The 18,505-nt window shown below is 42.0% G+C and overlaps 4 protein-coding genes across 5 annotated transcripts; all 4 read left to right on the forward strand.

Moving 5' to 3' along the window:
- Positions 1-1,867: 1,867 nt before the first annotated feature.
- Positions 1,868-13,390, forward strand: LOC112887319 (putative glutaredoxin-C14). Its single transcript, XM_025953460.1, has 2 exons — positions 1,868-2,049; positions 12,748-13,390. The coding sequence occupies exon 2, from the start codon at positions 12,748-12,750 to the stop codon at positions 13,063-13,065; it is 318 nt and encodes a 105-aa protein (XP_025809245.1). The 5' UTR covers positions 1,868-2,049; the 3' UTR covers positions 13,066-13,390.
- LOC112887318 (putative glutaredoxin-C14) lies at positions 2,014-2,681 on the forward strand. Its single transcript, XM_025953459.1, has one exon. It carries the CDS (start codon positions 2,050-2,052, stop codon positions 2,365-2,367), a length of 318 nt encoding a protein of 105 aa, XP_025809244.1. The 5' UTR covers positions 2,014-2,049; the 3' UTR covers positions 2,368-2,681.
- LOC112887321 (glutaredoxin-C15-like) lies at positions 2,490-17,545 on the forward strand. Of its 2 annotated transcripts, XM_025953461.1 has the most exons (3): positions 2,490-2,500; positions 10,195-10,198; positions 16,757-17,545. In XM_025953461.1, exon 3 carries the CDS (start codon positions 16,846-16,848, stop codon positions 17,158-17,160), a length of 315 nt encoding a protein of 104 aa, XP_025809246.1. In that variant the 5' UTR covers positions 2,490-2,500; positions 10,195-10,198; positions 16,757-16,845; the 3' UTR covers positions 17,161-17,545. The 2 variants fall into 2 exon arrangements, with proteins under 2 accessions (XP_025809246.1, XP_025809247.1); XM_025953462.1 differs by lacking the exons at positions 2,490-2,500; positions 10,195-10,198 and adding an exon at positions 13,154-13,164.
- Positions 6,791-7,555, forward strand: LOC112887322 (glutaredoxin-C15-like). The gene has a single exon (XM_025953463.1). It carries the CDS (start codon positions 6,897-6,899, stop codon positions 7,203-7,205), a length of 309 nt encoding a protein of 102 aa, XP_025809248.1. The 5' UTR covers positions 6,791-6,896; the 3' UTR covers positions 7,206-7,555.
- Positions 17,546-18,505: the final 960 nt, after the last annotated feature.

Here is an 18,505-nt window from a genome sequence, read left to right on the forward strand (position 1 = left end):
CGTGCCATCACAGCGCCTCATATCTAATCTGATAAGGTCAGGCTGGTTTACAAAGCAGCGGCAGCTCAACCTGCTGAGAAAAGCCGCGTGCAAGGTGGTCAGATTCCGTGCCGCAGATAAGGCCGGTCAGCCAGGCGATGAGGGCTGGCTGGTTGGCCACACTTTGGATGCTATTCTGAAACCTGCTGCTGAGGTGATCGGTCCCTGGTTCCTTTGAAGTCGGCTCGATCAGCCGGTCGGAATCGGTTCCATGTGTCGTAAGAGGAAGCACTGGCCGTACTACACCGGTATTCCCCATCGTCGTCGGCACCCATTCGTGTTATACCACGCGCATTTTGTCGTGCACTGGGAGCAATGGCATCTGTGTGGTATTTCTCAGGCTGAGGTAGGCAATGCATCTGTGGCGAATATTATTTATCAGCACGCAGAACAGATGACAGATGGGAGCATCTGTTCATGTACATTATCCTTGCTGCATTGCTATGGATTCGAGCCATCATCACAATCCAACCTGTACTGCAGCTATAAATTATCCAACCTACAATCAATTGTGCCACTTTGTCAAATGGGAGGAAATCTTCTTTCAAAACAAGGAGGAAATATGAGGGCGTCACAACTTAGGGATCAAAACGGAGAAGTGATTATATTGCACGGTTAACAATAGGAACCGGAATAAATCCCGGTTAACGATAGGTTTACTGGCTCCACTCCAAGTTTTACCTCATAGATGATGTTTTCAGACGAGGTCTGTAAGCTGATATCATATATACAGCTTCATACACCACTGACCAGATACAGTTTGTCAGAAACTTCGGTGGAAATAATATTTGATGATAAATCTAGTAATGATATCCTTAAGTAGCTAGGCTGAATAATGTTTCCAATTTCACTGGCCGAAGTTACCTCTAAAAGTTGATCATGAATTCTACTAATAAAATGGCATGCATCTACCCAGTGACATATCAATTCCTAAGAGTAGAATATACAAAGTGTACTGGTGGGTTCTAAACGCCGTAAGCAATGAGAGATTATCTGATCCAATTTATACATATGACAATCTAGTAACAACACGGCAAAATCATATCAATAGATTATTTTCTTCCAATTAGTCTTCCCTTTTTCAGACATTCAACAGATTTTATCGGCAGATTATTAATGTATCAATTGATTCTTTTGAGACCGATAAACTTTAACTGCGTGAGGTAGATGAAACCAAGGAATAATATACATGCAAGTGCATACCAGTTCAGGACAAAACTAAATGAGTTAGACCTTTGGCAAAGGCGGCATTCCTTCGGGGTCTTCACTAAGAGAGTAATGTGATCCTCGAATCGGATTGATCAAGTTGGGCGAGTCGGTTGCAAATACGTAAGTTAAACGTGCTATATTTCTTCCTCTCTATCCCATGAGAAGAAAAGGGAGTACAGCTGCATCCTCGCTCACAGGCCATATGCATGCATATGAGATTCTCAGTAGGTCAGCACACAACCGTACCTTAGCGCTCCAAGATATATTCCTTGCTTGGGCCCTATTAAAAAGACGGCTCGTGCGTTATCCAAACATATACTGATCTCATCCATGTATATGCCATCCTTTCCAACAAAGCAATGAGCAAACCACAGAGCTTTTTGGATCCAAATCTTAAAATGTGTGGGACCTTGAACTTATCATCTTTGTTAGTATTATTTCGTTTCCTAAGTCAAAGATGTGCTATCCAAGCATGGTCCTTGGAACATTTTGTTTTTCCAGAAACTCCCAGATCAGCTCATCACTACTAATCCTCACAATAAACTTACTTGCAAACTCTAGTAGACCCGGACCTGTTATGGAAACCCTAGCAGCTTGCTTGCAAACTCTATAAAAGGCAGCCACCCCTGTTCTCCCAAACCATCCATATATCCATACACACAACACTCTCCTTTCAGCGTGCATCCACAGCTGCTTGACAGAGCTAGAGAGCTAGAGAGAGAACGACGAAGCTTGAGAGATCGAGAAAGATCTAGAGAGGGAGAGTTCGTGCAGCCAAGAAACTAATCCAAAGCATAGCATATGGCCGACCGCGTGATGAAGCTGGCGTCGGAGCGGGCGGTGGTGGTGTTCACGCTGAGCTCCTGCTGCATGTGCCACACGGTGACGAAGCTGATGCAGGACCTGAGCGTGAACGCGCTGGTCTACGAGCTGGACAGCGACCCCAGGGGTAAGGAGATGGAGCGCGCGCTGCTCAAGATGCTCGGCGGCAGGGGCCCCGCCGTCCCCGCCGTCTTCATAGGTGGCAAGCTCGTCGGCGGCACCAACAGGATCATGTCCCTCCACATCGGCGGCGAGCTCGTGCCCATGCTCATGAACGCCGGCGCGCTCTGGCTGTAGACACCAGGGCAGCCGCGCTGAGTACCATGCAAAAGCTTGAAAATAAAGAGAACATGTTCTTCGAAGAGTACCAAGGTTAGTAGAGTGTATGCGTGTGTATCGAGGGCAGGTTTTTCCCGTCCTGTTCTTCCGAGTTCTGAGAGGAATAATAACTAGGGCAAACTAGCTTGCCAGCTTCACAGATGCCTTGGGTAGGAGCTAGTGAGCGAGAGAGCCTTGCTTTGTGATTTCCTCTTCTTTTTAGATGTTTTGTTGTAACTTTTCAACAGTGCATGTGATCAATCTATCGCCTTTTTTCGATGGGCTTATGAATATTTACCAATATATGTCATGTGTATGAATGTATACAAGTTTGCGTAGCATGTATTTGCTCATATAGGCCATCACATAGTTGTGTTTGGTTGTGTTCTAATCAGTCACACTAACTGTTGATTACATCTAACCTAGCTGGTTTGCTGCATTATGGACTATTTGAGTTGGAAGTTTGGCCAACACAGCTCACCGGACGCTTCAGTGATATGTCATCGGATGCTTTCACCAGAGCTATCGTCATGAGCAACGGTTAAGTGTTGATAGATCTCATTACGCGCATAGCATCAACCGACACTATGGTCATATAATAATGGCTTGTTTCTGTTTGAATTGAAATAAACATAGCAGACACTCCAGTGATAAATTTTAAAGTGCACAGTAGCATTCGGTGAATGCGAAATTTTCTTAGTAGAGTTGTATGGCTATATTCATGGATTTGGGGCTATAAATATAACCCCCCCCCCCACACACACACACACCCACCCCCGACCTTTCCTCCTGGTTGAGTTCATAGCTATATTGTGAGTTCAGGAGGTAGATTGAGCACTAGAGTGATTTGCCAAATCCTTGATGGAAGATTAAGGATATCATTACTAGCACTTAGGGTGTAGGAGGTGTGCATCCACCTATCTTGTCTTATGCTGGTCAAGTGAGGTTCTTTGCTTGTTATTCTTGGTGATCTACATCATCTAGATGGTTTGGTGGAATTGGCTCTGGAGAGCATCCAATGAGGTGCTTTGTTGAAGTCCTTATAAGTGTTGTGCTTAGTTTGGAATCCGTTAATCCGAGTGATGAATGGATTACCACCAGAGAACACTTGGTCCATGCACGCACGGACCAAGGGGAGTAATACCCTTTGCATGGGTGCTCCAATATAATGAGGACTTTTGAAGGGTGCTGACTGTTCAATACATTAGGAAAAATTGGACCTTTCTAACTCTCTCTCTTTCCTTTCTGCAGTTTGCATTCCTCGGGTTGCATGCTAATATAAGGTTGGAACTAGGTAGCAAAACTTTTATGCACTAGAATAGACACAGTTCTTGCTAGACACATGTTGGATGAATTTGGCTAGGTGATATGCTTTAGTTTGCGTGGAAACTTTAGAGCCCAATTAACTCCCCATCTTGGGCATCTTGATCCTTTCATACATGTACATTTGTCGGTTCATTCGATTTGTTTGTCTTAGCTACGCTACTGTTCAATTTTTCATACACTTGAGCTGCTCTAGCAATCGTAGCATTGCCAATTCATAAGCGTTTGCGTGTTATATCGATGGTAAGCAAAATTATATGAAAGCCAGCAACATCATATCTGTAGTCGGTGGAGATTGAAAACTCTCACAAAGTTCAGAGTGGCACATAAGGTGTTTCATGAATCAAATAGTAGTGATTAAATATATCCACACATATTAATACTGCAATAATTTCTCGAGAAATTGGAAAATAACAATTTCCCAACAAGTTTCACCCTACAAAAACTATTTTTTATGAGTGGGTGGTAATTTAGGCACTCATCTCTGATTCAAGGTCTTGGAATAAGTGGATGGGATATCAGGTCCCGTTGTTGTTGCAGTAGTCGCGTGGCTGCGCCTAGCTCCGCTCCGAGGGAGACTGTCCAGATTAGCTTGGCCGCCGCTCAGAATGTCTTGCATATCATCTCCCTTACATCTACCTGAACCAGAATGTTTTTAAGCTCTTGAAGCAGAGAGGGAGAGGGTTGTGGTGAGTAAGACACTAAAAATCGCTCCACTTCCAAAGCCAGTTTTCTTAATAAGGACCCACCACATCTGGAAACATATTTTCATAGGGGTCTTATGATCTGTGGTGACTCCCGCCATCTCCGCAAGCGTCCTGTAATTTGAACCGGCTGTTGAAAGTTAGGTGAATTGTCTAGAAAATTCATTTTTAGTAGTGTTCAGCTCAACTATGGTAGGGGACTTTTAATTACATTGAAGAGCTGTCATTGCCCCCCATGAGGTAGGGGACTTTTCATTATGAACAAGGCAGCCAACTAATTTGATATGGTGCCACAAAAATTTTGTATTGCATATATATGTTAGTAAGAGGGGGAGTGGGATTGCTTTTATTCAAAAATCAACTAAAAAATTAAGGAAGCCAAGAATAAATCAGTAAAGGACACAACTATCATCCGGAAAGTAACATTTATTTATTTCTTGATTAAAATAAATAATTCATGGGTACCTATAGTTTATCCCCTAGTTTTGGTTCTTCTAGCATCATAGGTTTAAAGTACCTCCCACAAATGGAACTAAAGTTCCATGGCAGGTTCTTCCTGTTATGCTGGATCAGATGGTAATATTATATGCCCACTTGGTAAGAATCATAGCATTATATACTCATTTCACAAGTCACAGTATAAATTTAATACAATCCTAGTCAAATCAAAATGCGATTTGATGATTTAATTTTAGCAAAAAAACTGGATCATTTAAAAAGGACTCCTTTTCTAAGGATGTATGTGGGCCGCGATTAACTGTATGAAAGATGACAAGATATAAAGTTTATATGCTTTGCTGCAATTAATGTTATAGTGTTGTGCTGCAAGCTTTGAAATTTAGGGGGGAAAATGAGCTGGACGTGTATATATGCGACTACAACTTAGATATATAGCTCTACACTTTATATACATGCACTGGATATTTAATAATAGACTGCAAACTTGCGTTCAAAAAAAATAATAGACTGCAAACAGCAGCCTCGGATCGCAGCATCACAAGCACGTATGCACTGTGTACACCCCTCAAACCTTGTGAGGTGTGTGTGTGTGTGTGTGTGAGAGAGAGAGAGAGAGAGAGAGAGAGAGAGAGAGATGCCTCTAGCTAGCTTGCTACTTGTTGACTACAGTTTACCTTTTATTTGCATCCGTAGTGACTTTATTTTTCTATGTTCTAAAACCACACTGGGATGTTGTGAAGATCAGAGCAAGCCAGCCAAAGGCGACGACGTGTCCTGTTTGGATGCCACATTGTGAGCTATGGGAGAGACCAAATTCTAATATATTTGGTAGGACCGATCCACAAGTGGAATAACAACTTTAACTTTGACTTTTCTATTTCTTTTTTCCGTTTCTTTTCTTTTCTTAGCTAGCTAGCAGAATCTAAACCGGTTCCATTCTGTATTGCTCCCTCGCTCCGGAAATGTAAGGCATTTTAGGTTATACTAAGTTAAACTGTTCTAAATTTGATCAAGTTTACAGAAAAGAGTAATAATATTTTAAATATCAAATGAGAATAATTAGATCCATTATAAAATATATTTTTATAATTTACTTATTTGATGTGTTAGATGCTAATATTCTTCTCTATACTTGATCAAACTTAGTCTACTTTGACTTAGGATACGCGAGAATGACTGTTAGAACAGTGAGTACTAATGTTGAAGTGGTGCATGTACTTGGTTCGCCTGTCGTGTTATGTGCATATACAGTACCTGGTCTGTTAGTGTTCATTGTAAAATTTCGACCCACCTTGATAGCCTAAGCAGGTATGGACCAGCTTATAATCTTTATCGCTCCAAACATGTTATATTTGTGTTAACACTTTAATGAAGTAGGAACCAAGTTGTAAGAGAGGTAATATGCATATATGTAAGCCCAATTCCACGTGGGAGCTAGGTCGTGAGTAGATTTGAACGTGGGGTGTCACATGTATGATCGAATCCATGCTTCGACTATGTTTGTGGTTGGCACATGTATGATAGATCTTAATTCTTTGGCTCATATATGTTTACACAATTATCATCACACGTGCACACAATACAAAATTAGCCGATTGGTAAATTAGTGGCTTGTGCCAGGGATAATTTAGCCACAAAAATTAATAAATACAAAATTTAAAATGTCTTTGAAACTTCAATAAAAAGGAAACTAATCGACAGAGACAGTATTATGCCTTATAACACTGCTCATTTTGAGCGTGCAATGCGCACGTCCAAGATTCTTATGCCCATTATCTACAACATCACAATCCAGATCTCTCCCCCCCCCCCCCCCCCCCGAATCTTTGTACCCTAGCCCACTGATTGCCTCTTCCTCCATTCGAAGAACACTATAAAAAAGCATCACACTCTGCAGTCGCAAAGCACATAACTAGAGACACTTCAGCTCATAGCCAAACACTTCACACGCTAGCAAGCTGCTAGCATCCTACTAGCTCCTTTTAAAACCCAAGCTCGATCTAGAAACCAAGAAGAGGGGCGATGGCGGAGAAGGTGTCGAGGCTGTCAACGGAGAAGGCGGTGGTGATCTTCACGAGGAGCCAGTGCCCGATGTGCCACACGGTGTTGAGCCTCTTCTCCGATCTCGGCGTGTGCGCGGCGGTGCACGAGCTCGACAAAGACCCGCGCGGCCGCGAGATAGAGCGGGAGCTCGCCTGCCGCCTCGGCCGCGCGCCAGGGGTCCCTGCTGTCTTCGTCGGCGGCAACCTCATCGGCTCCACCGATAGGGTCATGTCGCTGCACCTCGCCGGCAAGCTCGTGCCCTTGCTCAAGGGCGCCGGTGCCATATGACTCTGAGTCTGAGTTCATCCATCTCTATCAGCGGCGGCAACTATATAATTAACCACTCACACCCCTAATTTTGCTGGGTTCATATATAAATTTGCACCTGCACGCATATGCAAATTAATCGAACTACAGGGTGTATCCAACAAGAATATATGAGAAGTTTTGTTTTGCTGCTAGTGTAACCTCTATGAGGGCTGAAAAGAGTGAGGAATGTCTAGTCCGTGTCACTCAATATAAATGGAAATGTAATCCTGTCCTTTCCATTTTTTTGTGGTGGGGTGTGAATTTTGAAATATTTTTGTGGATATTCAAACATAAATGATCGGATGCACAACACATTCACACTATGAACACATACATGCATCCTACTACAAGCACCTCCAAGAGACTGGATGAGCCTGTCTTTAGAATTCGCAAACTTATCACCACGTTGCACATCATCTACCGTAGAAGGAATCGGTCAGATTATTCCTGGAATAAATTCAGAGAAATGTGTACATACATATATTGAGTTTCAGACTCAAACCCAGGTTGCTAATAAGTTCCATTTTGGAACCTAACCAATTGAGTCCCCCCCCCCCCATATTGTTCTCGCTTTCTTTCTTTTACATGTAAAAAAATGATGTTTCAATGGTGGGTCCTTTTTTATATTTCTTCATGCATCCCGCTAAATGATGTTAAACCATAATGATAAATACACAAGAATACATACCTGAAGATGGAAGATTAGATTCTTCAGACAAATGGAAGTGGATCAGAGAAAATTGAAGAGTAATGGTTCTAGCGTCTGCTTGCCAGAAACTAACCGGGAGAAACTTTGACATTATGTACATCAAGAATGTTTCCCATGAAGGTTTGCCGAATATGATTGTCTACCTACAGGGGGCTGTGGTGTGATTTGGAATACCTATATACCGTGAATGAGGTAGGCCATGACAGCAAAAAAAAAAAGCTCAGTTCAACCTCAAATTTCTCTGTATAGAGGAAGTAATCCATGTACCAAACGTCTCTTTCTTGCATCCCAGGCCAGTAGAGACCTTGCATCCTTTTCACTGGCCAGCACCACAACATACTAACAACACCTCCACTGTATCCACATGTCCAAGGATAAAATGCCTCAATGTGCTAGCAACATATGCCTGGCTAGGGTTTTGTGGGGGGCATTAATGGAAATGGTGACTAGGGTTTTAGATAATGATTTTGCTGTAGTCATAGCCCCCCACAACATAGACTCCACTGATGATAGACTGCCACATTGAAGGCTAGTTAGCTCTCTAGTTCCTCAAGGATCACTCACTACTACACAAATGCCCAAATTTAGGATGGATAGTTTTCCTTCTTGGGCAACTGAGTTGAGCCCAGAACTCATTCGGTTGAACTAGCTCAGGTCTCAAAGAAAAAAATTCAGATGCAAATAAACTAATTAAGGTAGCAATCTAGAGTTACCCGGCCCGTTAGGTAAAATCCCTAATGTTGCGTCATTACAGGTAGATAGCAATTGTGCCACAACATCTTTTCATTTGCTCTAAGCTTCCTAGCTTTAGCTGTTAGAAAAGTTCTGCAGGGTATGGATTGATCAATGAGGATAAAAAAAGAAAAAGCGAGATCACGCCGTCGGATCGTGGCATCGCACAGCGCCTCCTATCTGATAAGGTCAGGATGGTTTACGAGCTAGGGGCAGCTCAATCTGCTGAAAGAAAAAGCCGTCTTCAAGTTGTTCAGATTCCATGCCACAGATAAGACCAGTCTGTGAGGCGATGAGGGCCGGCTGGCTATTTTGGATGCTATTCTGAAACCTGCTGAGGGGCCGGATTGATCCCAGGTTCCTTTGAAACCGGCTCGATCAGCCGGTTGGAATCAGTTCCATGTGTCGTATGATGGAGCAATGCCCGTACGTACGATACTGGTAGTTCCGATCGTTGTCGGCATCATTATGCTACATGCTAGACGCATTTGCTCTGTGCTGGGGGCGATGATGTGTCTATGTTATTTTACTGGATGAGGTAGAAAGTGAATATGGAAGGTGGAGCATGCAGGAACTTCACCATTACAATTTTCTGTGCCAGAATCCTTTAGTGTATCTGTGTATGCAAGGCAATCCGTCCATATATCTGCATACTAACAACGCAGCTGATGAGTTATTTCCCGTATTATTGACAGACAAAATAAAAAATCTAGGCCCCATTTCGAACGGGGAAACTTTCACAAGTCGATGTAATGTTGGGTCTCATTGGTTGGATTCCAAAAGTTACCACACCAAAACTAGATCAGGCCAAAATATTGGCAAGAATTTTTTACCAAAACATTGGCAAGTACTTGGTTAGGTGGGTTATTTTTTGGATTTCAACCAAATGAGTGCCAAAATTTATATGCTTGCTTTAATTTTGGAATCAAACCAAACAGGCTTGTTCTTCCTGCAGAATCAATTCCTAAGTTTCAAACAGGTCCTAATTGTCAATTGTTTATAATGATTTGTTTGAGAAGAGCTTGCCAGATCCAATTAATCCACTTGCGTAATCAACAAGAAGATATAAAAAAAGAGAACTAATCTACCCTCGAGTTTCCTGGTAAAATTGATTTCCTGTTGACTTAAGAATAATACCAGCAGAGATCAGGTTATCAGATTCTAGTGAAGCTGAAATCCCATGTGATTGAGCATCTGTCCATATATATTTTGTCATGTCCGGTACATTATCCTTTCCTTTGCTGCTATGGATTATATTCCAGCCATCACAATCCAACCTGCACTGCAAGTCTGCAATATAATTGTACGTTATAACACTCTTTAATGCATTAATCATTTGTCAAATGTGAAGATATCTGAGGTACGTATGAGGTATCACAAACTGGAGATCAAATCCCAGACAGTAACCAGCTGGTTACCAGCGGAAACTGGGGATCCTGGTGGGTATGAGAGGAATTCACTGCTACAATCCTTACATACGTATCGGGAGGGAACTCCCGGTCAGTACCGGTCCCCCCCCCGGTACAGTCTGGTACTAACTCGGTATGAATTTAGTACCGGGCACAATGCCCGGTACTAAATGGCGTATTTAGTACCGGCTGGAAGCAACAGCCGGTATTAAACTGCTCACCACGCAAGATGTTTGGTATTAACAGCCGGTAAAGGCTTTGTTTTTTTATATATTTGCTTTTGTTTCTTTTCTTTTCTTTTCCTTTTTAGTTTTAATTTGAATTCGTATTCGTATTCGTATCCGTTTGTGTATAGCTAGCATTCGTATCCGTACTCGTATTTAATTTGTATTCATATCTAACATAGCAAAGATGACTACATATATATTATATATACAATTTATATACACTTTACTATTACAAGTAGTCACACAAGTTGTTTTCTTACGAGTACATCAAATATTACTAGTTTTTATCGCCGTCATCGGCTCTGTTTGGATCAAGTTGACCCACGCTTATCCTATGATCTACATAAAATTCTCCCTTGGTATTTATAACCTCATCGAGCAAGAATCCTCAGAGTGCTTCTTGAATTGCCTTGATTCTTGCTGATTCGATGAGGCTCGCAAGATCTGTCACATGCAAACATCATTTTTTTAAAATCATTACATGTACGGAATTAAATGAAAGAAATTGTTCTTAATTTTTTACATCTTTTTGCGTCATTTTCTTTGGACTGCAAAACGTGTGGACGAACTCACATATGGAGTACAAGCATAAATTATTTCCTTCCGCCTGTCTCTCTCTCTCTCTCACTCTCTCTCTCTATATATATATATAAGTTATGAAATATTAATGGTATTTAAAGATCTGTTTGATTTTCTAGTAATACCATCTATTATATAATTCAACTTAATTTATTACCGTGAAAACTAACATTATAAACTGATCACAAACATGACAGAATAACATGCATTTTTTGCATTGCTTGTCACTGACAAAACATATATAGTGCACACGAAGTACTGTGGAGTTCTAGGAGAAGACAAAAAAAAAAGAGATTACCTTATTCAGTTTTATTCTGATTTATCTTCTGAGATCAGTTGATCAACTTGATAAACGTGTGGCGCATGTGATTTGCACAGAGCACAGGTGGCATCTGTGCCGTGCAGCAATAGCAAGCTAATAGCGACGCGACCAAATCATGCATATCATCCACATATTCCTTTTCTCCCACTCCCTTTAGTTTCTTCAGTTAAAAATTTGTTGATAGATAATCGATCGATCGACTGATTCTTTGTGATCCAATTAAATGTGAAAACAAGGAAGAGACATAGTAGTGCTCTGGCCCTATCTATCTTCTGAAGAATCCTGGGTTTGTGCTTGCTTTATTTCAATCTATTCCATAGATATAGCTAGAATTGGCTAGCTAGGCACATCTGGAGCTGACATGACATATAAATTCATATTCCTTTATCCCAGATGGATCTTCTATTAGATTAAATTTCATGTGCATATTTATTTCAAGATATCAACTACAAGTAGAACAATTCAAACAGAAGAGGCCGGGTTGAGGGGAGCTAAGCACCCCCCCCCCCCCCCACACACACACACACTACGCTTGGTGAACCCCTCTCATTGTGTAAAGAAAATTTTACCATACTGCGCTGACAATAGGATTATATGGTGTTTCTAAAAAAATTAGAAAAACAGGAGGATTGAATGCATCATACTTTGTTCATTGGAAAATGAAAAAGAAACTACTTCAACATCAGCATGGATCACTGACGATGTGCCCCTTCTTTGACATTACCGGTTCGCCCTTAGCTTCTCAAACCTAGAAGAAGGGAGAGATGTTAGAGCTGTTGAAACATGAAGTTGCGTTACTTACAACCATGGCTATTAGTTTACTTGAGAAGGCGATCCTCACTGGCCTGATCAATTTTAGGACATGAAGTTGATCAATATATATATATAATTCAACTACTTCTGCAGAAACTTCTGGTAATGAACATGATATAGCAATTCTAAGAAGAAAAAAGTGTATGTGCACATATACGAGATTCAAGATATATTCCTTGGGTCCTATTGAAAAGACGGCTTATGCATTATCCAGACACATATAGATCTCATGCATACTACAGAGCTTTTTGCGTCCAAATCTACAAATATGGTACCTTGAACTTACTTTAATATATCTTTCGAAGTCAAAGATGTACCACATGCATGTGTTCTATATGGTCCTAGATCTACAACTAGTCACTACTGTTGTTGCTACTTTCAGCTTATAGATTCCGTGGAACATTTTGTTTATTTTTTTTCCAGAAACTCCGAGATCAGCTCTTCACTCATCATAACAGTAAACTAGATCGTGCTGGCCTGTACGAAGAAGTCCAAGACCTAGCGAGACCCTGACCCGTTATGGAAACCCTAGCTGCCTGCCAACCCTATAAAAAGGCAGCCAACCGGGCCTTATGCTCCCAACCCAAACCATCCATCCCTACAAACTCATCATATCCACGTGCATCTCCCCACAGGCCACAGCAGCTTGCATTGACAGTGGCCAGAGCTCGAGATCTAGTCATCTAGAGAGTGTGTGTGCGCGCGCTAGGATTCGTGAAAGCTGACCGACATGGCCGACCGCGTGATGAAGCTGGCGTCGGAGCGGGCGGTAGTGGTGTTCACGCTGAGCTCCTGCTGCATGTGCCACACAGTGACGAAGCTGATGCAGGACCTGAGCGTGAACGCGCTGGTGCACGAGCTGGACAGCGACCCCAGGGGCAAGGAGATGGAGAGCGCGCTGCTCAAGATGCTCGGCGGCAGGGGCCCCGCCGTCCCCGCCGTCTTCATCGGCGGCAAGCTCGTCGGCGGCACCAACAGGGTCATGTCCCTCCACCTCGGCGGCGAGCTCGTGCCCATGCTCATGAACGCCGGCGCGCTCTGGGTGTAGAGACGGCCAGGGCAGCAGCCGCTGCGCCGTGCACACATCACGTGTGTACGTGCGTGGAAAAAGTAGTGGTCGGCAGATTTTTCCGTCCTGTTCTTCCGAGTTCTAAGAAGAATAAATAAGGCAAACTAGCTTGCAAGCTAGCATCATGCCTTGTAGGAGCTAGTGAGCGAGAGAGATGGCCTTGCTTCTAATTTCTGCCTCCTCCTCCTTTTTATTTTGATGTTTTTGTTCTAACTTGCAATGGTGAGTGCATGTGTGTACTGATCGTCAGTCACCCTTTTTTGACAGGCTTATCGATATATATGAGAGCTAAATAATAAGTAACCAGTGCAGATATATCTCTGCTGTTGTTGCGATCATGATTTTGTGTCCTATATATAACATTACTTTAAAAAATTACAACTAATCTAATAGTGAACCTAGCTACTTACAGATTGAAAAGAGCAATATATAAGGCAGACTTTACATCATGAACAGAGTGACGACTAATTTGATATGGTGCCATTTATAAGTTAACAGAGAACACATCGATGTCTTCTATATCAAAGTTAACTAGAACAAATTAATAAAGTCTAGGGCAAATAAATAAAGAATAATATACATTGTACTATAAGCCATGAAAGTGCATAGTCTTTATTCTGTGGTTTGGTTCCTGTAATCATAGGTTTAAATTACTTTCCTCAAATGGAACTAAAGTTCAATGGCAACATCGTTCTGTTATGTTTAGGCCAACGGTAATAAATATATGCCCACTAGCTACGAATCATAGCATGATCGTCAACTTAAATACTCATTTACACACAAGTCACAATGTATGTCTAACAAAAAAATCATTGTCAAATCAAAGTGTGATTTTATGATATTTTAAGCAAAAATGAAAAGAACAATAGCATCTTTTAAAAAAGAAGAACACTAATAAGAACATATTTGAACCGCTTGTTGATTAACTCAGCCAGATCGACAAATTGTTTATAAGCGTATGCTAAAACACTCTGCACTTTACCATATACATAACTATTGGTCTATCTGCATGTATATGTATGTGCAACTACAACTTAGATAGATCTACTAGTAGTGACATATGGACATAAAGGTGACGTATATGCATGCATGGGATACATAATAGATTGCGATCGGCCTCGGATCGCAGCATCACAAATGCAACCTGGTGAGGTAACAGTGAAAGAGAGATGCCTCTAGCTGCTTGGTGACTATACTTTATCTATCTTTTCATCTACATCAATGGCTTTGTTTTCTAAGATTCCAAAACCACAATGGGATGCGAAGATCAGAGCAAGCCAGCCAAAGATGTGGCCTGTGGGGTGCCACATTGTGAGCTATGAGAGCTCAATTCCTCTATGGTAGGTAGGGCTCGGCTCCTCTACCGTGGAATCACTTTGGTTTTGACTTTTGTATTTTATATTTATTTTCATGTGGAACCTAAATTGATTCCATTCTTGTACATGCAACGACCGGCTGATCGGTGGGTAGCGATTGCTAGATTGTTGTGTTGTGTTATGTGTGTGTGCGTGTACGATCGAATATGTGCTTCGACTCCTTGGTGGATATCATTTTCAATGTTCATCTCTATGTGTTTTACGTTTAGTTTTTTATTATCTTGTTAAGATGTGAATAAATACTATGCTAACATGGCATATATATTTTGTACAAACTGAACGTAACTTCTAGTTGAGTAAAATTAGAAATGGTTACGACTACTATGCGAGGAAAAGTTATTGTTGCTGAAGATAAAAAAGAAGAAAAAATGTTAATGTTTTACGTAGGAAAATTTCATTGACAAAAGATCAAGTGCCACCAGATTGTTCTAATTAAAGACTTTTTATTGTTAATAAAGTTTATTGGCTCAATAAACGTATATTTGATGCTACACTGACGACAACAATTGGTTTCGTTAGTTTCTTGTGCTTTGGTGGCTGTGGTTCAATAACATTAGAAACAAGAAGAAGATGCAATTCTCCTGACTAAACATTAGGCATTCCAACTTTGGGAAGCCGCACGATGCGTAGTTTTCCTTCTTTTCTAAGATATGCATATGTGCATGCATATTTCACTACTTTGAATATTTTTGCCTTTCATTTTCTGATAGATGCCTATTGTTAGCCAAAGATTATTCTTTTACAGGGGGAACTATTTGGTTTTGTTGCCATTAAATAACTCTTTAATTAATTGGCTCCATCCATATAAAAAGACAATAAGCTATGCACTAGGGTTTGAGTCCTGGACTCTCGATGTTGGAGTCCATTAATTTTAATTTAGAGTAAAGGCACATGCCAGTGTTTGCAAGTTAAAATTAGTTCATGCATGTACATTTCTGAAGTAACCAACAAAAACCATTGATATATACATATATAAGCATCCAATACTTTTGTGTGGGCCCTTGTCTTGGGAAAGAGATTGCAGATTCAAACCTTATCATAAACTTAGGGATCTTTCCAGCTTTAATGAGATTCCATATTTTTGCAGTGGTTGGCATCCAAATATTCCCCATATATCTTGCCTGGGCCCATTTGAAGTTGTTTTATTTGAACATTATCCAGTATGCACGTTGGATCTGGTAGAAACTTTACCAAAGGTCGTGTACACATGCATATATATGGTGAAGAACTATGCGTCTATGCCAACATTTATTATCTGTTGGCGATCGCAATGTAACAGTTTTACATCATATATTTTCTTATGGTAGGACCATTGTTAACACTTCGAACGAAAAGAACTTGATTCACGTACACTAATAATCCCCAGACAGATGACTGATCTGATCTGACCGATGTACATTTCTTTAACAATTGAAATCTTAGTCACAAAGTTTATGACAAAAATTGATGAAGTTGACAAAAGAAAGCTAAACATAAAGAAGGCGGATGAACTAATACTCACATTTTACCACAAGATGGTTCCATTTTTGCATTGCATCGCCTCTTATGAATATTACTAGTGTACCACACATGCGCACACAAGAAAATTAGCCAAATTAAATACCACTCAAAAAATAGAAAATTAGCCAAATATATGCAAAATTAGTGGTTGTGCAAGTTGAATTTCAAAACCGGCCTGTCAACAAAAATAAAGCTGGTGCCAATGGGGGGCGGTACCGCCCCCCTGTCGGCCCGGCTCAGGCGGGAGCGAGGAGAGAGGCGGCCGGGAGGGAGAGAGAAGGCGGGAGCAATCCCGCCGGGCGGGAGCGGGACTATCGCCCCGCTCTCGCCCGCGTTGGCAGGCGTACAGGGGCGGGAGGCGGCCGAGAGCGAGGCGGCGCGCTGGGGTCGGGCGAGAGAGGTGGGGCGGGAGTGACGTGGCGCGTTTCTACTGGTCCACGCAGAGGTTGAAATAATTAAATCTGGAAAAGAAAAGCTGATGTGGAGGAGAGAAGTAAGAGTTGGCATTATAGCCTGTGCATTGGAGGGGTGGGGTGAAAGTAGGGTGAGAGCTGACGTGACGGGAAGATATCTTCCCCACTGCTGCACTCCTAGCCACGGAGACAGACGAAATATGCCCTGTACCGCTCTGACGCTCCTGTTGAGCGTGCGGTGTGCACACGTCCAAGATTCTTATGCCCATTCCCCACAACACCTCCCGAATCTCATACGAGCACCCACTGTTCTCCCCATCCTCTACCGGATGAACACTATAAAATGGCATCACACCCTGCTCGCAAAGCACACAACCACAGGCACTTCAGCACACAGCTGAGAGAGACACGCAATCTTCAGCATTGCTTGCTAGCAAGTTCGGTGTAGAGAAACCAAGAAGACGTCGGCGATGGCGGAGAGGGTGTCGCGGCTGTCGACGGAGAAGGCGGTGGTGATCTTCACGCGGAGCCAGTGCCCGATGTGCCACACGGTGTCGAGCCTCTTCTCCGAGCTTGGCGTGTGCGCGGCGGTGCACGAGCTGGACAAGGACCCGCGCGGCCGCGAGATGGAGCGGGAGCTCGCCCGCCGCCTCGGCCGCGCGCCGCCGGTCCCCGCCGTCTTCGTCGGCGGCAACCTCGTCGGCTCCACCGACAAGGTCATGTCGCTGCACCTCGCCGGCAAGCTCGTGCCCATGCTCAAGGGCGCTGGCGCCATATGGCTCTGAATCCACCCATCCATCCATCCATTGGCGATGACAACTATATATAATCAACATGATCACACCCTAAATTTTGCTGGGTTTATATAAAAATTTACACCTTGCCTGGAGGAAAAACTAACTAATTGCAGGCATCTAAATTAAGACTTAATATAATGCTACACTACAGAATATGTTCTCAAGTCAGAGATATATATGAGGCGCCTTTGTGGGCCGTCCGATCGAAACCGAAGGTTAGGATGCAACCTAAATATGTGAGAGGTTTATTACTTTTGTTTTGCCGCTGGTGTAACCTAGCAGGGCTGAAAAGGGTGTAAAGGGACTACCTTGTAACCTCCCCTTTCCAGTTTCTCCAATGAGATATGAATTTTGAGCTACCTATCTCTCTTCATGTTCTTGGATTATTGTTCCATCATATAATCAGGGATCGTACGACAGTGGAAACTCTATTGAATGCATGCACACTTCTCAACTTGTATATACGGAGTCTTTAATTTTTTTTCATATATAATTCTTTAAGGAGAGTTGGAAAGTACAGAACAACTAACTCTAAGGAATATTAATTACAGAAACTTTTTCCCTTTTGCTACCAAAGGAACTTGCCTTCAAATGACGCCTCTCTCTTTTACAGCTACTCTGTATTGGTTTTCTTTTCTGTATTCCCATCTGGTCAACTTTAGTAGTATTGGACGATCAAGCAAAACACAGAAGAATTCAAATAAAGCTTCATATAAAGCTTTGAAAATTTTGAGATAAACACGAGAAAATTGCTGCTGACTTCAGAAAAGGTACTAAAATTAAATACCATGAGGTACGAATAGGACTCATCTTCCAAAAAATAAAATTTCAGAAGAATTACTGGAAAAAATATTTTAGAATTATGTTCTTAACAGGGATGTATTTTTTATTCTTTCATTATTTTTAGTGGTTTTTCCATGGTGCCCGACCAGCATATCCCTTGATTTCCTTTGGGATTTCAGAGATTTTCTGATAGTCTTGTTGATCTCGTGCGGTGGAAAAAACAAATAAAGGCGTAAACAGAGATGTGGCGAACGAGCATGTGACAGCATGATCCTTCAAAAAGGAAATCAAAAAGGAAAAGGGATGAAAGAAGTATTTTAGTGAATTTTGTTGAGACCCTTTATAAAGCGTCCCTCAAGAGGCCGTACACATATAGGCCCAGCCCAGTACGCTGGCCCAAGCGAGCAAGAATTCAACTAGCAAAGTGATGGGCCGTTAGCCCAAAGAAAAGGGTCGGATACCAATTTTGTGCAACAGCCAGGCCCAGATTTTCCATGCAGTTTCTCTTTTTTTTTTTATCGAACAACATTTGGGCAAAGAGGATGATTCT

Source organism: Panicum hallii, chromosome 3 (assembly GCF_002211085.1).
Source record: "Panicum hallii strain FIL2 chromosome 3, PHallii_v3.1, whole genome shotgun sequence".
In the NCBI taxonomy this organism is placed as follows: Eukaryota; Viridiplantae; Streptophyta; class Magnoliopsida; order Poales; family Poaceae; genus Panicum; species Panicum hallii.